This window comes from Nelumbo lutea, chromosome 6 (assembly GCF_056320005.1).
Source record: "Nelumbo lutea isolate HS-2025 chromosome 6, American lotus-T2T, whole genome shotgun sequence".
Classification (NCBI taxonomy): Eukaryota; Viridiplantae; Streptophyta; class Magnoliopsida; order Proteales; family Nelumbonaceae; genus Nelumbo; species Nelumbo lutea.
The window spans coordinates 25,166,070-25,190,776 of NC_142689.1; the positions used below are offsets into that span (position 1 = coordinate 25,166,070).

The 24,707-nt window shown below is 40.3% G+C and overlaps 2 protein-coding genes across 3 annotated transcripts; one reads left to right on the forward strand and one right to left on the reverse strand.

Annotated features, from left to right (window-relative positions):
* Nucleotides 1-11: 11 nt before the first annotated feature.
* On the forward strand, nucleotides 12-16,068 carry GB1 (GTP-binding protein 1). 2 transcript variants are annotated; one of them, XM_088949469.1, is made up of 8 exons: nucleotides 19-160; nucleotides 1,042-1,253; nucleotides 9,396-9,536; nucleotides 13,788-13,896; nucleotides 14,043-14,104; nucleotides 14,432-14,535; nucleotides 14,744-14,858; nucleotides 15,692-16,068. In XM_088949469.1, exons 2-7 carry the CDS (start codon nucleotides 1,161-1,163, stop codon nucleotides 14,850-14,852), a joined length of 618 nt encoding a protein of 205 aa, XP_088805595.1. In that variant the 5' UTR covers nucleotides 19-160; nucleotides 1,042-1,160; the 3' UTR covers nucleotides 14,853-14,858; nucleotides 15,692-16,068. The 2 variants fall into 2 exon arrangements, with proteins under 2 accessions (XP_088805594.1, XP_088805595.1); XM_088949468.1 differs by lacking the exon at nucleotides 15,692-16,068 and having other exon boundaries at nucleotides 12-160; nucleotides 14,744-15,213.
* Nucleotides 16,069-21,023: 4,955 nt separating this feature from the next.
* On the reverse strand, nucleotides 21,024-23,309 carry LOC148848025 (cinnamoyl-CoA reductase-like SNL6). The gene is made up of 3 exons (XM_088948918.1): nucleotides 21,941-23,309; nucleotides 21,438-21,784; nucleotides 21,024-21,264 (listed from the first exon to the last, which is right to left on the reverse strand). Exons 1-3 carry the CDS (start codon nucleotides 22,121-22,123, stop codon nucleotides 21,159-21,161), a joined length of 636 nt encoding a protein of 211 aa, XP_088805044.1. The 5' UTR covers nucleotides 22,124-23,309; the 3' UTR covers nucleotides 21,024-21,158.
* Nucleotides 23,310-24,707: the final 1,398 nt, after the last annotated feature.

The following is a 24,707-nucleotide window of genomic DNA, read 5'->3' on the forward strand; positions in this document are numbered from 1 at the left end:
GATGAGGTGGTGAAATTCAATCGAGAGGAGGGATACTTTCGGCATGATAAATTTGACACGAGGGAAATAGAACATTGAAGGATTTGTAGTCCAGAAGCCGGTAAAAGGAAGAGGCTTCTGAAATTTCTCAACATCTCATGAACCCGTTATTCCTTTCAAGGTATGGATCTGTGTCTCTTCTAATATTTCGAACTTTCAATTAACGATCAGTCTCCTGTATCTGTATTACCTCTTTGTTAATCTTCTTTCGACTTTTTTTTTTTAATTTTTTGGTTTTCTATTATTATGGTTCATGAATTTCGAATATTTAAATCGATTGTTTTTCCTTTTATTGCTGTTTACCTCTTTTGCTGGAATGGTTGGTTGTTTCCTTTAATTGGAATTTAGACAGTGATTTTCTTGATTCAACTTGTTGTGAATTGTTAGAGGTCTTGTCATATTTCTCATTTGTCCATGTGAATATTCGTGATTTTTATTTTCTTTGTGTCAGTCTTATCTTTCTTGGTGGAGTGCGGATTATGGTTGCATGTTATTTCTTGTTTTGAGATTCAGTTTCAAATTTCAGTTATTAGCAATGTTAATGGCAATAAATTATCTTAAGTACCATGAAACTATAAGCTCTCGAATGGGAGGAAGTAGCAATTTTCTGAACAAGAAAAAAAAGAAAAGAAAAAAAAAAAGAATAGAAAGTAACCATCATCTAATCTAATTAGCAAGGAAGCAATTGAATCCGAATGAGTCTAAAACTAGTAGTGAGCTAAAAAAGAAGCACAAGGGTATAGTGGAAAACCAAGCTCCACAATGCTTTTGAGGATGCAAAAGTTCAGATCAACCTTCACTATCTTTACCAATTTGGCTAGGACATAGCTTTATTTCTCTAGTTTCCATTTGATATGCAATTGAAAGCATGTGCAGACAAAATAATAAGTCGATCGTGACCCATTTGCCTTCAGAATTGCATTTAGAGTTGGTTTCTTCTGTTTTTCTCTGGCCTTCTCTTTTCCTTGTTGCAAAACTTGACCATTCGCTTTATGTGTCCAGGACTTTGAGATGATGAAAACTAGCGATCTTCTGGTTGCTATAAAGTCTACGAATGTTAAACCTTGAAGTCCTCATTGGAGCAGATAATAAAAAGTAAAAAGAAAAAGGAAGTGAAAGAGATGTTTTCATTGTTTTATGGACTCTGGAAGTATATTTTCAGTAAAACGGAGTTTCATGTTCTTATTTTCGGAATTGACAAATCTGGAAAAACTGTAATATGTTTTTCTATTTTCTTTACAAACTCTATTTAGTTTATTACTAATTTACTGCTGACCTCCTTTGTGTAATAATTGTTGGAGCTCATTGTCTGTTGATTTTGTGTTATATTTAATGGCTCCATGTATCATTTTCCTGTTAATCTGAGGTCCTAGAATATAAAAGTATCAAAAGCTTTCCTAGTTGCAATTCTCTCATGTATGTCAGAATGGTGTTTGGATTGTAGTATTATCTAGGAATCTAACCAACCTCAGAGTGTTTTGAGGGTGCCTCACCTAGAGGTGTGCCTCTAGGCATATGCCTCTCACGCCTTTTTAGAATATGTCTACTTTTCACTGACTAGTCAGCACCTAGGCACCACTTAAGCATTGCATCAACTAGAGAGGCCAAAACAACTAGTCATTGCCTTACTGCATTTATAAAACTGCATGGCTTTGCTATCTCTAATTCTCTTTTCACATTACTAAAAAATTAAGTCTATCATTTTAATTGTAAATTTTAAAGATTCAAGTAGTAATTATGTTTGACGTGTTAGAATGCTAAGCCCACCTTGCTGGAATTTTGTTTTCCCTTGTCAACCAGACTAAACAAAGCCACTTTCTTTCAATTTTTTTTTATTCCATTTTTCTTCACAACCAAATATAGGGTCCATTCATTTTTTGGTAAATGGAGGGGGGAGTTGGGTAATGGGAAATTTGACCAACTTTCACACGTTCGCTCCATGGTAAAGGTGGGTCCCACAGTAAATGAAGTTTCCCTTGGTAAGTGATACTTATCTCCCAGACGGGTAAGCAATTTTCCCACCTTGGGAGGAAATATGCTAAAACTAGAAAAAAATTGCCCATTAAACAGGCTTTTAAAACAAATAAGGGTGAAATTGATAAAGCAAAAAGTTACCTGGTCAAAAAAGAACACAGGTAAATGCACTTAGCTGGGTAAACTTACTTGGGAAACACTTACCTAGGTGAGTGCATTTACCTGGGTAAATGACTTGCCCAAAAATGAACCTGGCCATAGTGTTTACCATGACATAGGGACAGCAAGAATAGGTTATATAAAAAAGGAAATCACCATTCCATCTAGACTGAGTGGTTTTTATTTGTTATTTGCCTTTTCTTGATGATCATAAAAATAGCAGGAATGAGGTTGTTACTACCAAAAGAATGAGGATATCGAGATGGGTGAATGGTAAAATAAAAAAGATGGAATCAGAAATGGATCATTCTTGAGAACCTAGGGATAGGTTCAATGAGTGGCAAATGGGGGGAAAGTACAGTAAGATGGTTTTGGAATTGTAAATCATGACAATTCCGAATAAAATTGGGTTTTAGAGATCAGGGGGATGGTCCTGTGTTTTTAGAATTTTAATGGTAGTTCAATTGCTTCAAAACAATTTATGAGAGGCTAGTGGTCATTGAGAACTATAAAGTAATCTGTACAACATAAAAATGATTAAAATAATTGAAGATAGTATTTCCTTACTAGACCACTTATTTTTGCAATATTCAACTGTATGGGGTTGGATGCATGAATCTAGTTCTGCCATTCTTCTATGTGCAGTGCCATATTGATTGTCAAATTATCAGCCCTCAAATGATTTCTCATCATTTCCCATCTCTTCAAGACCCTTCAACTTACGACAGATCACTTCTTACCAGTGCCGTAGATGGTTTGCTGAAACCATTTCTCACTACTTCAACCCATTTTTCCATAACTCTTATAAATCACATTTGAACCATCATGAATTTATTGGATAGATAAGTATTAAACTTTTGTTGATGATTGGATAAATAAGTAATAACCATCTTGGACTCACTGAATGGGTGGCTCTGTTTTTGTATGTTTTTATGGGTCTAGCTCTGTCGCAATGAAGTTGTACTTTATTTGTTCTAAAAAAAGGCTTTTCAAACTTGGGTGTGGTGTTTTGATATAGAAACCAAGACCAAAAAAGCCAGAATCTTGATTTTTGTTCCATTTGTCGGTTTACGTTCAATTAAATGGCCCATAAACCTAAATTTAGGGTTTCATCTCCTCATCACTTTTTCACTACTAAAAAATTCTCAATAGAAGTTAGAAGAAATTTACTGGTAAAGAGAAAAAATTTCATGTTCTAACATTCAAATGAAGGATTGAAGGAGGCAAATGGTTCCTCATAGGAAGAGATGAAACAGGATTTTATTTTATTTTTAATTTTCAAAAACTATCATTACGTTATCATGTAATGTGTTTGATGTATAGGAGTTATTTTGATGACATTTGCTACCCACTCTGTTCACAAAAGTAAAGATCACTAATTGCAGATTTAGTCGAGTTTCTTGTGAAGGAAAGGGGGGGGGGGGGGAAGATGAAGATTTCAGCAGTAGAGAAGAAAGGAGAAGAAGAAAAGAGTAGGAAGTCAAACATGATTGTTAAATCAACCCTAGCCGCCCCGCTCTCATTATATTTATACTTAACTTAAAAGGATGAGATATTACAAGGATGCCCTTAGTAGGGCGGCTACTAAAAGCTGAAAAATCACAACTTAAAAAAACATAAACTAATGGGCCTAAAGCCCAACAACTTCCTAACTAAATAAAAACAAACTAAACCAACTCAACACTCCCCCTCAAGTTGGGAGTAAATGTCACACATTCCCAACTTACGTAGATCATGCTCCAGCTTGTTCTTTGCAACACCTTTGGTGAGAACATCAACGAGTTACAGATCAGAAGCAATGTATGGAAGACAAACTTTTCTAGAAGTTACCCTTTCTCTGATAAAATGTCTATCCACTTCAATGTGCTTAGTTCAGTCATGCTGGACTGGGTCATGGGCAATGTTAATTGCTGCCTGGTTATCATAGTATAGCATCATAGGTTCTTCTGCCTGTACACCAATTTCTTCTAACAGGGAACGGATCCAGAGAAGTTCTGAAACTCCATGTGCCATGGCCCTGTATTCGGCTTCAACACTTGATCTTGCCACCACTGTTTGTTTCTTACTCTTCCATGAGACAAGGTTACCCCCAACTAGGGTGCACACTCCTAAAGTTGATCTCCTGTCATCAATGCATCCTGTCCAATCTGCATCTGTATAAGCCTCTAGTTTCAACTGTCCATGATTAGTAAACAATATGCCTCTACCTAGGTGTCCCTTCAGATAATCAAGAATCCTGTCAACTGCCTCCCAATGCTGGACTCGTGGAGCATGCATGTATTGACTTACTACACTTACTGCATAGGAGATGTCTGGTCTTGTCATACACAAGTATAGCAGCCGACCCACAAGTCTCTGATATCTCCCAATGTCCTTTACTGGTTCACCTTCTGATGCATTGATTTTATGGTTCTGTTCAATAGGGGTGCTGATTGCCTTTGTTCCAAGCTTCCCTGTCTCTTGAAGAAGATCCAAGACATACTTCCTTTGTGAGATAAAAATTCAATGTTTTGATCTTGCAACTTCAATGCCTAAGAAGTATCTCAGTTCTCCAAGATCCTTAATTTCAAATTCTTTATGTAGGTTTTTTTTTCAGACTATCAATCTCACTTAGATCATTCTTGGTGACAACAATATCATCCACAAACAATTAGAACTGACACCAAAAATCCCCTTTGCTTCACAAACAAGGTGTGATCGGATTGAGTCTGAGTGTAGCTAAAAGCAATCAAGGCCTATGTGAATCTGTCAAACCATGCTCTGGGAGATTGTTTCAAGCCATAAAGTGACTTCTTAAGCCTGCATACCTTTCCCTTTTCAGTATCATAGGTCTGTGTGTACCCTTTTGCAACAAGCTTGCCTTGTACCTTTCTATACTTCCATCTGCCTTATATTTTACTGTGTAAACCCATCTGCATCCAACTGTCTCATTGCCTTCTAGTAGATCCACAATGTCCCATGTCTGATTCTTAATCAAAGCTGCCATCTCTTCCTGCATAGTTGTCTTCCACTCAGGTTTGGAGAGAGCCTCACTAACACCCTTGGGTATAGACACTGAATCAAGAGAGGAGAGAAAAGCACAATAGGAAGGAGAAAGAAAAGCACAATAGGAAGGAGAAAGTCCACTGTAGGATAAGTATTGTGAAATACAATGAACAATACACTTTCTCTTCCCTTTTTTGAGAGCAATAGGGAGATCAAGGTTATCTGTAACAGAGTTAGTAGGATCAATGGGAACTAAAACAGTAGCGGGACCAAGAGGAATACCTGAATCCATAGCAGCCGAATCTGGAGTCTCCAAGGAATCGACAGGAAGTGATGTGAGTTCTACTGCAGTGGAATCAACCTCCTTGTGAAGTCTCTGTCGTAAGTAATGCTGAGAAGCAGAACGCAAAGAGGTGGCAAGGTAGGTGCCACAGGGTGGTGGTCAAGCATAGGAGTAGACACAGGGACTCGAACTGGGAGAGGAATAGATTGTGACTCACTTCCCCAAAACACTCCCCCTGAGAAGGATTCTTTGAGAAGAAGTACATGGATTCAAAAAAGGTGACATCCATGGTAACATACCAGCTCCCAAAGATTGGATCATAGCAGTAGTACCCTTTCTGATTCTTTGCATATCCAAGGAAGACACACTTCTTTTCCTTGGGATCAAGCTTCGAGCGGTGAGGACCAAGGATATGTGCAAAGCAAACACACCCAAACACCCTGAGAGGAATATGAAATATCTCCCCCTGAGGAAAAAGAAGACTGAATGGGGTGTTGAATCCAAGTATACGAGAGGGCACCCTGTTAATCAGATATACTGCTGTGAGAACTGCATCACCCCAAAACCGAACTGGAACTGTAGATGTGATCATCATGCTTCTTGCAGTCTCAACAATGTATCTGTTCTTCCTTTCTACAACACCATTCTGCTGTGGACTGTAAGGTCAACTGCTCTGATGGACAACACCATATTCTAACAAATATGAGGCAAGATGTCTTTCAAAATACTCCCTGGCATTGTTAGATCTGAACACCTTTATTCTTGTTCCAAATTGTGTTAGTACCATCTGATGAAATTGCCTCGCCAAGGATGGTACCTCATCGCGGGATCTCATCAAGTAAATCCAAGAGTGTCGTGAGAAATCATCCACAAATAAGAGAAAATAGTGATAGCCTCCCATAGAAGGAACATGGTAAGGGCCCCACACATCCGAATGAATAGCATCAAAAGAAGAAGATCTTTTATTACTAGGTTTAAATGAATGTCTACAATGCTTTCCAAGTTGACAATCTTCACACTCTAGACTTGACAAACTAACAGACTCAAAAAGTTTTGGAAACGAAAAACTCAAAGAAGAAAACGGTAAATGACCCAAACGATTATGCCAAAGCATAATTTGACTCACAGACCCTGACTCACTATCCCTACTGACATGATGACTCTGATGAGAAGGTAGTACGTCCAGGAGGTAGATTCCATTCACTTCACGATCACTCCCAATCGTCCTCTTTGAATCCAGATCCTGCAAAATACAACGACCAGGAGAAAAAATTACTGAGTAGTTCAAGTTCTTAGTCAAACTACTAACAGATAACAAATTAGTGCTCAATCTGGGAACATGAAGGATAGAGGGTAGAGAAATATAATCACTAATATTGACAGATTCCTTCCCAGCAATAGGAACATGGGATCCATCAGCTGTGGAGACCCTATCTCTGCCAGAACAGAGCTAGTAAGTTGAAAAAATAGTAGAGCTCTGGGTCATGTGCTCTAAGGCTCCAGAATCTATAATCCAAGGAGGTCCCTCCTTACCTGAAGTGGAAACATAATTTGCAGTGATGTGTTAACTACCTGTGTGAACAAAGGAAGTAGAGTGGACTCCACCAGTGCCACTTGTACCTTGTTGTTCGCTTGCGGCTGAACTGGAACTGGCTGTATCCCGCTGGTTCAGAAGTAGCCCATACCTCCCAAGTTTGGCCCTTACTGCAGCAACTGCAACAGACTCTAGAGCAGTTGTAGTAGGAGGGGCCGGAATGTCACCAGTAACTGCCATGTGCGCATTTCCCTTCTTATCTTTCAATCTAGTCGGCACAAGATGTGGGTGAAGCTTCCAGCAAGTATCTCTTGTATGTTTAGGCTTCTTACAGTAGTTACAAATCAGATCTCTTTTATCTTCCTTCTTGATGTCATTGCCACTTTGTTTAGGTTTCACAGCACTTACCATGGTAGACTGATCAGAAATAAGGTTTTTCACCATCACATCTCTCTTGCACTGCTCCCCTGACACAAAGGCATATGCTTGGGAGAGAGTAACACTATCCTTGGAAAGAAGGTGTTGTCGTGCAATATCATACTCAGGATTAAGGCCAGCAAGGAATTCAAACACCCTATACTTCTTTAGATGTTTCTGATAGGTAGTTGCATCCTTAGTGGTTTCCCAAGCAAATGTCTCTAAATGGTCAATCTCTTGCCATAGGGTTTTAAGGACTGAAAAATAGGCTGTAACAGATCTATCTCCCTGCCTTGTAGCAATAATCTGATTTCTCAATTGATAAGCCCTAGCAACATTCTCCCTCTGTGAATAGGTTTCTGCAACCCCATCCCATATTTCCTTAGTTGTATTTGCCTATAAAAAATTTTTACTTATATGTGGCAACATGGAATTACACAACCAAGTCATCACCATATAATTCTCCTATACCCACCGGGAGTTGCTAGTTTTGGGTTTCACCTCTTCACCAGTGATATACCCTAATTTCCCACGAGCACCAATGGCCATCTTTGCAGATTGTGATCATTCTAAGTAATTTGCACCATCCAACCTAACTGTAGTAATGGTTCCAGCCCCGAAAGGGTCTCCAGCACCTCCTCCCACTGGTCTCATTTCACTCCCGGGCTTATTTTCAACTCCGTGGCCCTCCATGCTTCTCAAAAAATGTAAACAGAATAACTGAAATTTGTAGCAAGATCAAACAAAACACCTTTTGGAACCAACAACACCTTTCTGGTGTCCTAGACTTTCTTCCCACAAAAGATTCTTTTTCAGTGGGACGGAAGAAGAGAGAGAAGAGGCAGCTGCCCTCTCTAGAAGCCTCCAAATCAGGCAGGACTTGAATCGCCTCTTATAAAAAACTCCAAGGATCCCTAAAAAGTTAGGGCGTCACTTCCTAGGTCAAAATTGAAGAGTCCAACAGAAACAGGACTCTTCCCCTTTCTCCAGATTTTCCTGATTTTGATGAGAAACCCTAGACCAGCTACAGGGCACACAGATCCACCAAAAAAATCCAAAAACTGGGCTTACCTGAGAGCTTCGATCAGCCTCTTAAATCATCATGCAGTCGGCCGATCTAGGGCTGCATGAGAGAACAACTTCAAGGAACCTTCGGCCTACTCTGATACCAAGTAGAGATCATAATTGCAGATTTAGTCGAGTTTCTTGTGAAAGAAAGGTGGGGGGGGGGGGGGGGGGGAGATGAAGATTTCAGCAGTAGAGAAGAAAGGAGAAGAAGAAGAGAGTAGGAAGTCAACCAGGATTGTTAAATCAACCCTAGCCGCCCCCCTCTCATTATATTTATACTTAAAAAGATGAGATATTACAAGGATGCCCTTAGTAGGCCGGCTACTAAAAGCTGAACAGTCACGACTTAAAAAAACATACACTAATGGGCCTAAAGCCCAACAACTTCCTAACTAAATTAAAACAAACTGGACCAACTCAACAACAAACATGTACAATTTGGTATTTTTAGAGTTTTATTCATTGCCCTTATAGATGCATCAGAAAATTAAAGAAATAATATCTGTTTGATGAAAATCTAGTCTAATAAATTATACCCTCTACACCAAAATTCTAAAAATTTAATTTTGACATCAATTTGGAAATTGAAACAAAATAAATGAACTATTCAAATAATTCTCAGGACTTCATGGAATGATGGAAATACTAGAAATTTTGAATAGGCCTTGGTTGAAATTTTGAAACAATGAAATTCTCGACACTGCTCAAAATCTAAACAAAATCTTGACATTCTCAAAATTTCATCCAACACTTGAGCGTTTTTCATACACAGAAATATTTGTGTATTTGTAGTTTATTTTCTTCAACTTTCTCATCCTTTTTTTATTATTTTTTGTTGTTCTTTTTCTTTGGTCCCTTTGCCACATCAGTTTTCTATCCCCTATCAAATACATTAACTGAAACTTCACATGGACTCTGCTATTTATGGATTTGCAGACTTTGCTAGAGAAGTTGAAGGCATTGTACTTAAACTTGGAAGGACTTCCCCCAGATCGAATAGTTCCAACTGTTGGCCTCAACATAGGTCGTATTGAAGCATCAAATACAAAACTTGTCTTCTGGGACTTAGGAGGTCAAGTATGTGAAATTATTCCTTATCCAACCATCACATATTTGTCACATCCCAGCATTATTTCTAGGTTGTGTTGTTTCTTGTATCCATAGTGGTAATATCTATTATGGTCGTCCAACAAGACTCTGTTCAAATTTTTATCAACTCTCCACCATTATTCCTGTTTGAAAATATTAGTGTTGCATTTAACTTAATGAATGTGGTTTGACCGCTTGAGAGATGAAATTAGAATTAAGAGCAAATTTTTTAATTTGTCATGTGATCCTGTTTTCTTTGATCAATGTCATGTGATCCTGTTGAATGACAATAATGATGGAACTGATGAAATTATGAATCCTTTGTGGTCATTATTATGTTTTTACTCCACTTTTCTTTTCTTGTTCATATATTAATATCTGTGCAAGCATGCTTTTCCTCATGTTTGCACACTTATATTTCTCACAATTAATGGAAAAAGGTTGATCACTGACTTATAACTGGCCAAATGAATAATGTATGACGTATAGGTTTTCTTACGAGTTTAAGAAATAATCACTTTTCCCAATATAATATGAAACTTTTCCATTTCTTGGGTAATGAAACAGAACCTATATGCAAGAATCCTTTTATATTACTAAATATTTCAGCCGAATTGTAATCGTTGAATCATGTATTGATGACTTGGTGTGTAATGGAACATCAACAAAACAATAACATTTCAAATTTTCTACACCCAAAACATGTAGCCTATTCTTTTTCGTTGTCAATTCTTTGAGCCCATTTTCCTCTTATTTTTATGGTTATTGCTTGACTCTGACTATTTTCTTTTATGGCAAATTTCTTAAAGTACCCCTATGTTTTAGGAAATTGACTAACTCCATCCCTACTGTTTACATATTGACTTAAAGTAACCCTAAGTTTTCTGACAATTGACTAAATACTCCCCTGCCATTAGTGTCTGTTAATTTGGTCGATTTTGCACTCCACTATTCTTTTTTCAAACTATAATTCAACAAAGTCCAAAAGAAATTTCAGCTTGGCATCAGTGAGGTTTATCGTTTCCCTTTTATTTGAACTCAACTGTGTTAATTTTCCCTGATTGGCTTCCCAAATAAAAAAAAAAAAAAAACAAACTTTACTCGGAGCAGCAGTGTATCTTCATTTGGAAAAGTTGGGCATGCATTTCTGAGCTTAGAACCTGAAAAAAAGAGCTTGTCAAGAACTTGTCTGAAGCCTTAACTGTAGCTTCTATGGTCCAAATGATGTGGAGAGAGATAAACCTCTCTAAGGGAAGAGAGGAGTCTCAAAATGTCTTGGGCTCCGGTCACATGTAGGGGTTTATGTCAATGAAGATTCCAAGAAAGGAAGGGGGGGGTGCAGAATGAGGAATAAGAATAGAAGCAGTGGCATATCAAAAAGTCTAAAAAGACAGCGGAAGGACATGGATAGGGGCCTGTTGGGCCACCAAAGATCAATCAAGAACCTAATACAGTGTCTATTGCCTATCTACAGTGTATAATAAAAAGAGGGTGTATGGTTGAAATACCTTTCAAAGGGACTGGGAGCGCACTCTGTTAGTGTGGAGGCTATAAACCCAACCATTAGCAAACTGTCCCTACCTGCTTTTCGTGACTCTAGCCCATGGCTGCCTTCAAAGAGGATACTGCCTGAACCATCTCACTCTGCCCTCTCCCAGTCTCCCCTCTCACTGATTTTGCCCGGCCGGGGGCACAGTCGAAAATAAGGTTAGTAGTTTCAGGTCAAAGATAATATCTTAATGTTATGCCAGTTCAAGCCCGATAGTGAGGTCATCTGAGGCAATATGGCAACTAAGGCAGTCTCCCCAGATGCATCTCACCACATGAATGCCTCCAAAACCAGCATAAAACTAAAAAGAAATTGAAGAGATGATCATCAGGGGTATGTGGCAGTAGGTTTGGTGCTTGCATTTCTGTTAACGACAAATTTATTCAAATGTTTCATTTTGAAAGTTCAAAGAAGAATGTTGGGTAAAATAGTCTTTTCCATCTTTCCGTTAACAGACACTAATGGCAAGGAGGATTTAGTCAATTGTCAGAAAACTTAAGAGTACTTTAGGAGTTTAAGACAATACGTAAACAGTAGGGGTAGAGTTAGCCAATTTCCTAAAACATAGGGGTACTTTAAAAATTTTGAAATTTCTCTTAACATCTTAAATTTATGCATAATAATTATTGTGGCCTAATTTCAATTTTTACATTCTCTTAGCTTAAAAATCATATTAGCATTTGATATCTAGTTTTTCATACTAACTCAAAAAATAGTATAATCAGTAACATGTTACACCCCAAAATCATAATGGTCTCATTTGTCTATTTATATTGTGTTTCACCAGTTTACAGTGCACTCTGATGCCAATTCTCAGTTTCAAATCTTGAGCTCATTTTTCGTTTGAATTTTTTGGGTTTTGTTTTTGAAAAAGGTAAAGTATTATATTAAACAAGAAAAGGATAGATAAATTGAAACATAATAGGATAAGAAGATAAATAACAATATAACATATTAGTTGTTACACCAATTCAAGTCATATAGGTTTTGTTGGTCTACATCCCTTGTGTTTCACTAGTTTATAGTGATATGGCCGCTTAAAGAATGCATTCATGTTTTCTTTTACTGATTTGTATAACATGTAACTTTCAATACATTGTTTCCAAAATTCTAGCCATGTTACCTATTTTTTGGTGAAGGATATTCCCACCAATATGGGATTTTTCAATTTTCTTCACCCAAATTCTAGCCATGTTACCTATCTTTTGTGCCCAAGGATCCACAGGTCAAGCAGGAATCGGAGGAGTAATCCGTGGGTGTGGGGGGAGCATCTTTTGGGCTTTCAGTGGACCAATTGGGAGAGCAGATGCTACCAAGGCAGAGATCTTACCTGCCCTCACAGGTCTCCGTTACGTCAAACTCTTTATCCATCGAAGGTGATTCAGCTAATACAATAAACTGGTTAAGGCAGAAGACTGGAGGACCTTGGAGGCTTGCTCATCTGCTAACTGAAGCTAGAGATATTCTGAATTCTCTGAATGTGAAGTTGGTTTGGATTCCAAGGAAACTAAATACAGTAGCTGACAGCTTAGCCAAATCTGGAGCCCATAGAAATATTATGTTTTCTGATGTTTCTCTGCCTATGTAATTCTGTTTCTGCCACCTAAGACCTTGTAATTTGTTAATTTTTCTCAGTTAACCTTTCTCAGAAGTGTTACCTATCTTTCAATTTTCTTCACCCAAATTATTTTACCTTAATGTGTCAACCAGTCAACCTTAACTGATGGCAATAGCTGTTTGTGCGTCCCCAAAAAAAAGTTGAGCTCCTTATCCAGTCCACCCTTCCCAAGACCTTGGATAGCTGGGATCATCATTGGATAATGGCCCTCGAGCTGTAAAGGTGGGTGACTTTGGTTTACCTATATTGGGGATGTTTGGCATCTTTGTAATTACCTCTCATCTTTACTATAATCATTAAAGTACTGTTACCAATAAATAAAATCATCGGGTAGTGGCCCTTGACCTTAACTAAGTTCTACCGCATGATTGGAGAGTTATCCTGTTTCAGGTTGCATAGTTCAAAATACAATTCTACCGCATGAGCTATAAAATGATGCTGACTGAACTAAGTCGTCCTCATCATCTTATATCTTATCCAACTATATGGGATTAGCTACATGAATCCTGTTTCTCCATTCCATCCTGTTTAATGCCATATCCATTGTTAATTTATGAACACGTTTAAATCATTTCTTACAACTTTGACCCAAGTCCTTTTTGGTCTGCCCATACCCCTAGCCATTCCATTCTGTTTAATGCTCATTGAACTAATAAGCCATAAAAACGGTGATTAATATACAAGTAACTAAGCTTGATCTTTTTTTATGTCATTTGATTTGATCTTTAGCTGAAACAAAGGAGAAAGCTATCTGTGAAAAGGTAAGATGAAACTCAGATCTTCATGACAAAATTAGGTTATCTATCGTGGGCTTAAATGTGTCCATTTGTTTTATGGCATGGGTCTTTTGTTCAATATTGTGTCTAATTTGGGAGTGCATTGGTAATTCTTTTGTGTCAACAACAGTTCTTTCACTGCACAATTAATTTTCTGCAAGATTAAGCTGTTTTCTAATAAGCATCTAAGAATTTCAGAGCACCTTAACCTTCACTGGAATTTGTTGACACCTGATTTAATTAATTATTGCTGTGTGGGATTTTTTATGTTATGTTGTGGTGTACGCATTTTATAGGCTGGCCTTCGAACAATTTGGGAGAAATATTATGAAGAGGCACATGCTGTAATTTATGTTATTGATGCTGCTTGCCCTACACGTTTTGAAGATTCAAAATCTGCATTAGGTTAGTGACTTTCATGTACCTAATTTCATGGGAGATTCCCTATAAAGTGAAGCATTTCTTTTTTTCTTGAAGAAACCCTATGGTTGCACTAATTTCTCTTTTCTCTCTTTTTTTTGGCAATTCACTAATGCCTCTAATTTTACCAGAAAAGCTACTAAGGCATGAAGATTTACAAGGGGCACCTCTTTTGATACTAGCAAATAAGCAGGTGAGATCTACTTATTGCATAGCAAAGGAATGCAACAAAATTCACAAAAATTACATTTTACTAGCAAGCAGATACTACTGGAGATTGATATCATAACTTTAGGCATTTTACAGAATAGAATGCATGGTGTTTATTTATTTATTAATTTTTTGGTCTATAGCAAATCATCAACCTTGATTGCATGACAAGATGATTTGCCTAAAAATATATTGATAGTTTCCTCTATATCTTTTATACCTGTTCTTGTTGTTGTTACTGTTTACCATCTTTCAAAAAAAAATGCTGCTATTGTTGTTGGAGCTTCGCTGAATTATCTTTTGATGGCAGGATCTTGCTGGTGCTGTGTCAGCAGCAGAACTTGCAAGGTATTTGGATCTCAAGGAGTTGGATGAAAGGCCTTACATGTTTGAAGCTGTTTCTGCACATGATGGGTGAGTTAAAAGCATATATAACACCTTGGCTTACCAAGTGCTCCCTAGAGCAGAGTCCCAAGACGCTACTTTTAGTTTTGAAAGTGAACTTCTCTTTTCAATAAATAAATTTGAAGAGTTCGAAGTGGTTTCAACTAGGTTTTCCTTGTACCTGCAATAAAACCATTTTCTCATTTGCTTAAAAATGAAAATATTCTCTTGGTTGCAGGAGGGGGATAAAGGAAGGCGTAGACTGGCTAATTGAAGTCATGGAGAGAAGTAAGAGAACAGAAATGTTAGGAGTTCGTGCAGGTGTTACTGGGCCAGTTTCTGCTTAGGATTGGGTAAACCAAAGCCTCATAGATCTATTCAAGCGTGATTGCTCTGTTTCTGCTTAGGATTGGGTAAACCAAAGCTTCGTAGATCTATACAAGCGTGATTGCTCTGTTTCTGCTTAGGATTGGATAAACCAAAGCCTCATAGATCTATACAAGCGTGATTGCTCTGTTTCTGCTTGGTAATTGGGACTGGTTAAATCAAATAGGTTTAGCCTCCTCCAACCCACTAAAATTGAAACTTTTCTGCCGCCCAGAAATTGTCTGGATATATTGTGACCATAGAATTTTCATTTATGTTATGTATATCAAAATACAGATTTAATTTTCAAAATAGCTATTTAAATGCCTCCATTCAGCTAAACCATAAATTGGCATCAAAGTCCGGGTGTACTTTGGAAGCGTTCTTTTTTGGATTTTGAGATGGGGGAAAGTTGGTCAATGGGATTTTGATTCCCGTTGACCAATAAACCTATGTTCTTTTATGATATTTATGTGGGGACTAAGGAAAAATTATTTTAAGTGATACCCATCTCTTAGGTGGGTAAATAACTTTTCTATCTAGGAGAAAAGTTGTCAGCACTTGAATGGAACAAAAATACCCTTTTTAATAATAGACTTTTATGGCTAAAATGGTCATTACCTTATTTACATGTGAAATAAAGGAATATAGATAAATGCATTTACCCATATAAGAAACTTATCTAAAAGCAACTTGATCAAATTTGCAGCTTGGGAAAGAAATGTAACAATTTGATTGGATAAACACGGTTGCTGTCTTTTTAAGGTATGCGTGCAACAGTTGTATGCTAATTGGTATTTATCAACCCAAAATGTTTCAGGTAAATACAGAAATAATATAAAACACAAGCTGAAGTAGCCAGCCTACATAGCGACTCTCCCCTGTAGCAGATGAAAATGCTTAAACAGAGGGGAAAAGATTTGGCACCTTTTCCAATACAGCGCATGTTGTGTACTTCATATGACATGACTCAGAAGTGTTTTGGTCCTTGAGGCTTGAGTTTCCTCCATACAGAGATTTTATCCAAGTGGAGCTTTCTTGTTGTAACTTCCTCCTTGAAGTTCCCTTGCTAAGCAAATAAGTAATGCATATTATATTACACAGATTTCATTGGATTGTATAGCATGTGCTGAAATATGAGAATCGACCTTGTGATGATCAGAAAAGGCAATATGAGGTGTTGTGATTTATGAAGCAGATTGAGAAGTAAATGTTTCTGTTATAGTTATCATATGAAGTGGCTTAAGAAACAAATATATCTATTGGTAGGGTGTAAATGGATTGGAATGGATTCAAATCAGGATATATCCGAAACTGATTTGACATTGTACATGGCAGATCCGATATGATCTGAAGGTCCGATCGGATTTGATAGGTAAGGATTTGAATTTGAATCCAATTGGGAAGTTGGTTTTTTGGATATGATCTGATTCGATTTGTTTTTTAATTAATAAATTATTAAAAGAAAAACAAAAATATATGTATTTTTAAATTATTTTCATCATATAATAGTATATTTATAAATAAACAACATATATACGTATTATATATATTTATATAAATAAATATATAACATATATCAGATCGGATCTTCTCAAATCTGATAGGGGTTATCCAAATTTGACCAAATAAGATTGAATCAGATCAAGATCCAATCCATTTGCACCCCTATCCATTCGAAGATAGGATTAGAGCCAAAGGTCTACATTAATTTCATTGTCATCTCACTCAAGGTATTCTTTTTGGGCAAGACATAAAAGATTTTTTCATTCATCTATTGGTTCAACAAGTAAATAACTGTGTCTATCATATGATATAAGCTAAATTGTGAGCTAATATATTTAGGCCTCTATTTATATGCTAGATATTAACAACATAATAGGAGTCCCAAAGCTCCCATAGTTGGTCCATACATATTTGCCAATACCAAGGTTTGTCCAATGTACGGTCCTTGATTCTTCTGATTAGAGCTTCTGCATCTGAAAATATGAACACCTTGAGACACCCAGCCTTTAGCTTGTAAAAAACCACTAATTGTCATGAATGAGTCATCCACAAAAATAAAGAACTGATCAGTTGATGAGGCCTCCTCTGTGTTGGAAATTTGAGATAGAATCTTTTAAGGATCTGGCTTGGCTCTACGATATATGATGTCATTACTCGCTTCCCAAATTAATCTCAGTATTATCATTAGTGCCTCAATAACAGTGTTGCATTTCTTCTGGAAGCTTATCAATTTTATTTTTCATCCATTGTTCAATCATCTTGATGAATGGGCCATGAGTTATATCCTCTGGATTTATGCCAATTCGTGCCTGAAGCCAAATTACTATAGTAAATGGGCACTTAAAAAATAAGTGAGTACTTGACTCTTGTCCCTCCTTGCAAAAAACACATGTAGCTAGGTGGGTTGTTCTTCTTGAGATACCATTGCTTCTCAAATATTACGATTCCTTCCCAACAAGCCTTCCACATAAATAATTGAAAATGAAATGGCACTTTTATCTTCCACTAATAAACGTATACATGCATTTTCACGTGACAGTATCTCTAAGGCAAAATTATTCATAATTCATAATAGTTTCTAAATGGTTATAAAGGGGCAATTTCTGAATAATTATAAGTGGGCAGTTTCTGAAGTGAGAGTAAAGGATATATATGTTCTCGTTATGTCTGTTGTATTCTTAGACAAGGGGGTAGAAAACGTTCAATAAAAAGTCCTAAAAAAACGGAGGGGGGGAGGGCATTCACTCTTTTATAGGTAGTGATGAGGGCAGATTTGGCCCTCTAGTGAAATTGTGACACGTGGCACCTCGTGACAATTAGGAAAACACCCAGCCAACAAACTTATGAAGTTGGTGACCCACCCGGGCACCAATTTGGTCAGCCTGGCGCAACCTATGCGTGGCTTGACGCGCGCCTGCGCGACCTGCGCGCGGCACACGCGACCTGTGCAGCGCGCACGTGGCCTGTGCGAACTGCGCGCAGCCTGGCGCACGACCTGCGCAAACTGCGCACGGCCTAGCACGCGGCCTGCACGAACTGCGCACGGCCCTGCGCGAACTGTGTGCGGCCTGCGCGACCTGGCCGACCTGGACCAGCCTAGCGCATGATCCGGCCAAGCCGCCCATAAGGCGCCCACCGACAAACCTGGTCTAGACACTGACCCGCCGACTGACACAGGCACTGACCAAACGATCTGGCCTAGACATTGACCCGCCGACTGATGCAGGCGCCCCCTGGACAACCCGGCCCAGGCGCCGACCTGGCCGCCTGACACAAGCGCCAACCTGACGACCTCGAGGAGTTCACCATTGTACCCCGGTTCTGACAGGATGCAACGAGTCTTACCGTTTGGAGGCTTTTCACCCACCTAGCCCGCGAGGACTCCGGTATACAAAGACATCACCCCCCAAAGGGGAGGGGGATGAAAAAAGGGAAGTAACCCTGCTCTCTAGCTCTCTCATATTATCTTCAAATCTCTCTACAATAAGAGTGCTAACTTAAGTGTCGGAGAGCCCCCGCCGGAAAAATACCCCCGAGACCTCTGATTCAGTTCTCGCAGGTCCTTCAGCTCCCGTCGCCTACAAAGAGGAGGAAAAGATGGAGTTCTCGGAGGTCCCTCAGCTCTCGCCACCTACAAAGAGGAGGAAAAGATGGAGTTCTCGCAGGTCCCTTAGCTCCCGCCACCTACAAAGAGGAGGAAAAGATGAAGTTCTCGCAGGTCCCTCAGCTCCTGCAGCCTACAAAGGAAAGAAGGCCACCTCATGTTGAGGGCAGTCGGATTGCGCTGCACCAGGGAGCTCCAGCATTCTCTAAGTCATCGGCCGCCTAGTAGGCAGTTCGCCACCGAGCAGTTCGCCACCAGGCAGTTCGCCACCGAGCAGCTCGCCACCGGGCAGTTCGCCACCAAGCAGTTCGCCACCAAGCAGTTCGCCACCAGGCAGTTCGCCACCAAGCAGTTCACCACCAGGCAGTTCACCACCGAGCAGTTCGCCACCAGGCAGTTCGCCACCAAGAAGTTCGCCACCAAGAAGTTCACCACCAGGCAGTTCGCCACCAAGCAGTTCGCCACCAGGCAGTTCGCCACCAGGCAGTTCGCCACCAGACAGTTCGCCACCGGGTAGTTCGCCACCAGCCAGTTCGCCCCCAGGCAGTTCTCCACCGAGCAGTTCGCCAGTAGGCAGTTCACCACCAAGTAGCTCATCACTAAGGCATGCCACCACCAGGTCAAATAACGAGGTACTTAGCCAAAAAATTTTACATCACAAAACATTGGTACGTGGCAAAAAACGGTTACATCAATTGACGATGTCTGTGGGAACACGCTACAAAAAGCTAAGTTCTCATCCTACAAAAGCTAAGTCCTCACTTTTTAGAAATTGAAACTATCGCTTTATAGTTTACGTTTTTTATGAACTCAGAGACTATGCAGGGAGCTAACGGACTAAGTAGCTCTACCAACCTTACTTTCAATTCAGATAATGCCACATCAGTCCTCTCCGCAAGGTCCCCCCTACAAAGATGAGCTCTTCGTGGCTTCCGTGGGAGTTGGCGGCCAACTGACTACATAGGCGCCCTTACCGGTCGAGCCTTCCAAGGCTCCCGTGTGAGCTGGCAACCTAAAGTTAGTAGTGCTGCCCCCGAAGGTCGAGCCCCTAGTAGCTTCTTGTAGGAGTAGGTGACCGGCATTACGAAGCTGATGCAGGCCAAGCCTACAGGCCACATTACTACCTAAGACCCGGTTGCCTCTCTAGCACGGGCAAAGTCAGAAAAAAGTAGACCACTAGTCACTCCAACGCCTATGGGTCGCATTACTACTTAAGACCCAGTCGCCTCTCCGACACGGGCAAAGTTAGAAAAGAGTAGACCACTGGTCACTCCCAAAGCCTACGGGCCACATTACTACTTAAGACCCGGTATATAAAAACCTCACCCCCAAAGGGGAGGGGGATGAAAAAAGGGAAGTAACCCTACTCTCTAGCTCTCTCATATTATCTTCAAAGCTCTCTACGATAAGAGTGCTAACTTAAGCGTCGGAGAGCCCCCGCAGGAAAAATACCCCTGGGACCTCTGATTCAGTTCTCGCAGGTCCTTCAGCTCCCGCCGCCTACAAAGATGAGGAAAAGATGGAGTTCTCGGAGGTCCCTCAGCTCCCGCCACCTACAAAGAGGAGGAAAAGATGGAGTTCTCGCAGGTCCCTCAGCTCCCGCCACCTACAAAGAGGAGGAAAAGATGAAATTCTCGCAGGTCCCTCAGCTCCCGCAGCCTACAAAGGAAAGAAGACCACCTCATGCTGAGGGCAGTCGGATTGCACCGCACCAGGGAGCTCCAGCATTCTCTAAGTCATCGGCCGCCTAGTAGGCAGTTCACCACCGAGCAGTTCACCACCAGGCAGTTCGCCACCAGGCAATTCGCCACCAAGCAATTCGCCACCAGGCAGTTCGCCACTAGGCAATTCGCCACCAAGCAATTCGCCACCAGGCAGTTTGCCACCAGGTAGTTCACCACCGAGCAACTCGCCACCAGGTAGTTCGCCACCAAGCAGTTCGCCACCAGGCAGTTCACCACCAAGCAGTTCGCCACCAGGCAGTTCGCCACCAGAGAGCTTGCCACCAGGCAATTCGCCGCCAGACAGTTCGCCCCCAGGCAGTTCTCCACCGAGCAGTTCGCCAATAGGCAGTTCACCACCAAGTAACTCATCACTAAGGCACACCACCACCGGATCAAATAACGAGGTACTTAGCAAAAAATTTTACATCACAAAACATTAGTACGTGACCGAAAACAGTTACATCAGGTAGTATAGATATAGATATCCCCTTCCATATTGGCGAAATCAATGCTGTGGTGGCACGTTCTAATTGAAGGAAATTATACATTGCTTTGGTTGTGAACTTGTTACTTGAGTTGTCGAATCCATGAACCATCTACAGCCAATAAATCCTTCACTTGCAAGATATTCTCTTGCCTAGTTGTTGGTACACCATCCACAAGTGTGGGCACCCAAGGATCTTGAAATGCATTCACATGCTCTCCCTCTTTAATTGCCCAACAACTATACGTCTTGAGCCTATTAACTATCTTTTTAACCTGGTTCCACTTCACCAGTTTGATTGATTTGTACGTTTTTAAAAATTAAAACCGCTGAATTGATGTTGTTATTTGGATAATACATATATATTCTTAGCATATTCTGCCCAATGGGTGTACAAGTACAACGTTTTGTGGTCAGCAGATTCGGGCGAATTGGCTCATCAATTGCGTTAACAAGATTACATTCAAATTCAAAAGACATCCACGTGGATTCCGCTGTCAAAGTCCACCATCAGCTTGCTCAATTTCTTGTTGCTGATCCTTTGCTTCAGTATCCTCGTATCCTCCCAGTCCCACCTGCATATAATATAAGCATGAAGTATGAACACCACATCACATACTTTGCACAAATCTACAGTGATTACGTCATCAAGAATATCAATCAACTGCACGCAAGGACATACACGTGGCCTGATGGATGTTCATGCTGACAGAAATGCCATCAGAGGCAGAAGAAGAAGATTTTATACCTTTGTGGTAGAGGTAGAGCGGAGGTTGCCGAAGAGAGAGTTAACGTCTGGGCGAGCTTGACGGCGTCTTCTGGACGATTGATTACATGGTTGAAGCACACGTAACGCCCGTACGCTGAGATGACTTCGTAGACGCAGATGTGGGCATCCACTAAGAACTTCAGATCCACGGTCACGAATACCCCGTCTTCGTACATCTCGGCCGCTCCTTTCAAGTATGGATTCGTGATCGACAGCTCTGGCCCCGTCAACAGTCCCGCGTTGATGGTCACCATGTTGAGCTCTCTGTCCATCGCCAGCGCCCACGCCGTCTTCTCCGCTACCGTCTTCGATAGCGCGTGCCACAGCTGATCACACAGTGAATTGGATACAGGATGAGGATACTTCTATCTATATTCTATAAGCCGCGGAGATTTTTGAATTCGAAGGAAATGACGAAAATTTCCCTCATAATGCGATCGATGGCTTGTTGCACAAAATGCATGGATATTTTGGGTACGTACCTTGAACTTGCGGCAGAAATTAACGTCGCTCCAGTTCCGTTCGTCGAAATCGGAAGTCGACTTGCGGTCTTCTCGCCAGATGACGGTTGTCACCGACGACGTGAAAACGACCTTGTCTATCGTATCCGTCTGTGCGCACGCTTCCAACACGTTGTGCGCCTCCCTCACCTCTACTTCCACCATAAATTCCGGCACCAACCCAACCCCAAGAAACAACGTTTAAGGCTAACCAAAGTCTAAAGCCCATCACTTTACGAAACTACCCTTGCATACCGTGTTAACGCACTCTTCCCTTAATCAGTTAATTGTGTGGGCTAGGGACAATATCACACTTAAAACCGTCCGATTGGAACCCAAGTATGAACCAAGGTTGGATTAGATAGAAACATGCCAGTTGGCAGAAAGTAGATTGACAAAATCTAGACGGCACATGACGTGTATTCCTTCCAAACTGAGCGTTAATAAAAATGAAAGCTCGAAATACCAAATGAGTCCTCTGTTTCAATATCAGAGGAAATTTGAACTGTGAATGAATGCGAAAGTGGCAAAATGCAAAAGAATAGAGGGAGGGAGGGAGCCGGGGGGCGGGGGGCACGTACATCGAAGGTGGGTTGGGCCTGGGGAGGCTCGAAGGTGTAGAACAAGCCAGAGCAGCCCTTCAAGGCATCCATGATGCTCTGGTAGTCAAACGGATCGGCGTGGAACACCTTTAGATTCTCGCTATTATCAGAAGAAACTGCCTTGAATGCTTGCAAATCACCTGAACAATACCCAGAAAGATAAGAACAGACGTAGAATATAGAGCAGAAGATGAAGAAGAATATGGTTCTGGACAGCAGCATGAACGGTATAGCCCCTCTGAAGGAGACGATCCACAAGGCTGGAGCCTAAGCGGCCAGAAGCGTCCATGACGCAGACAGTCTTCAATGTATCGTGATAAGGGAAAGAAGATGGTGCTGGTGCCATTTGTCTCTGTGTCTCAAAGAGAAAGGGAGAGAAAGAGGGAGATACAGGATTTTCAGTGTTTTTTGGAAGCAATGAAGTAGATGTATGCGTTTGTATATTTAAAGAGTGAAGAGAGAGAGAGAGAGAGAGAGAGAGAGAGAGAGCGTTAGCATTCAAAGAGTGTGGCAAGTAGATGGTTGGAAAATGGAAGGTGGTTTGTTGGGAAAAAAAGAGAGAGATTCCCTTGCGGAGAATCTCGTCTCGGTCTCGATCGCTAAACCCAAGTACCAACCCATTGATCGGTCATCGGTGTTCTATCACGTTTTGGCCCAGCTATCCTCTACCGACTACGGTGGCTCCGACCCTCTTGATTTGCAACTTCAGAGGCCTAGTCCTGTCACCTGTGCCCTGTGGTCTGTGGTCCAACACTTCAGAAATCTTTTATTACATAAATAGTAAAAGTGGGTGCATTTTAGCATTTATGGACCCAAGGCCCACATTCACATCAATCAGGCAATCACCCTCATGCGTAACAGCCTTTGATAACCACCGGATGTGAATATCCTGGGCAGTGGTAGCTAATGGCATGATCTGGAAGATTAGGTAGTTGATTGCAAGGAAGAACACTAGAACAGTTTGGTAGGTGCAGTGAAGCACGTTATGCACTTGTGTTGATGGCCACCTTTCACATTCACATACCGGAAACCACAACAGCTAACCACGAACCCCAAAAGCACATGAAGCTTTGAAGGGAGCTAAGTGGTCAATCTGGAGCCACCAGTGGAATGCTGGACCACAGTACTACAATAGGCCTGGGCTGGTTTAACCCTAGTTTGGAGTCGCCTGTTGAAATTAAATCCCACAATATTGATTATTTAATGACTGTTGGGAAATCTACGGGGGCGGGGTGGGGGGTGCGGGGTGGGTTTGAGGCCAACTGAATTATATTGATATATTCATATTGATGTACGCGCACATGGTAGGCTCGAGATTTTGACACGTGGCATCATTTGGATGACACATGGTAGAGCAAAGTTTTACTTAAAAAGCTAAAATAATTCAATGAAAAATGCTTAAAATAAACTGATTTGTTATTTGTTATTTATTCTAGATACCATATCATATCTAATGGGTTCTTGGTCTGTCTGATCAAACTGATTTTTTTTTTCTTTTTATGTTAAAATCTTTTTTTGTCATTTACATGCATCAAAACAAAATAAAAGTTAAGGGTGTTTTATAAAATATGGGATGTGTCTGAATGAATTCTAAAAACAAACCTCTTTATAAGAGTGAATATCAGTTCCTCGACAAACAAAAAAGGGAAAATAAATAGAAAGGCTTAGCTCCAGGTAAGGCTGCAACTTGGGTCGGGTTGTCCCGAACCCAATCCTAACCCAACCTGAAAATGTTGGGTCGGGTTGATTTTCGGGTTAGGGTTAGGTTTGAAATTCATGAGCCTGATTTTATTTCGGGTTGGATTAGGGTTGACCCTTTAGGCAACCCGGCTCTATAGTATATTTCATATATAAATATATGTTATATGTAATATATAACATACATTGATTTGTTTAGATGCATGATATTTGTATAGCCCCCACCATATATATCATGTATTTTCTTTTAAGATAATCACTTCACTTAATCCTAATCAGAAAGACTAAAACCTTAATAACATTAATTAATGTTTTTTGAAAATTTTATTCTTCATCTCCTCTATGTTGGTTGTCACCCAAGAAAGATCTATTGTAAGTCATAACACTTGTTTTTTCTGAATTTTGTACCAAAAGAACAAAAAAAAAGTCAACCAACAAATACAAATGAA

What these genes read in the sequence shown, in the direction of transcription:
- GB1 (XM_088949468.1), top strand. Translation starts at nt 1,161, where the DNA reads ATGTTTTCATTGTTTTATGGACTCTGGAAGTATATTTTCAGTAAAACG. An exon ending in TCTGGGACTTAGGAGGTCAA is followed by an intron (nt 9,537 to 13,787) that starts GTATGTGAAATT and finishes CGCATTTTATAG; the next exon opens with GCTGGCCTTCGAACAATTTG. An exon ending in TGATACTAGCAAATAAGCAG is followed by an intron (nt 14,105 to 14,431) that starts GTGAGATCTACT and finishes TTTTGATGGCAG; the next exon opens with GATCTTGCTGGTGCTGTGTC.
- LOC148848025 (XM_088948918.1), bottom strand. Translation starts at nt 22,123, where the DNA reads ATGGTGGAAGTAGAGGTGAGGGAGGCGCACAACGTGTTGGAAGCGTGC. An exon ending in ATTTCTGCCGCAAGTTCAAG is followed by an intron (nt 21,785 to 21,940) that starts GTACGTACCCAA and finishes CTGTGTGATCAG; the next exon opens with CTGTGGCACGCGCTATCGAA. An exon ending in GCTCTACCTCTACCACAAAG is followed by an intron (nt 21,265 to 21,437) that starts GTATAAAATCTT and finishes TATTATATGCAG; the next exon opens with GTGGGACTGGGAGGATACGA.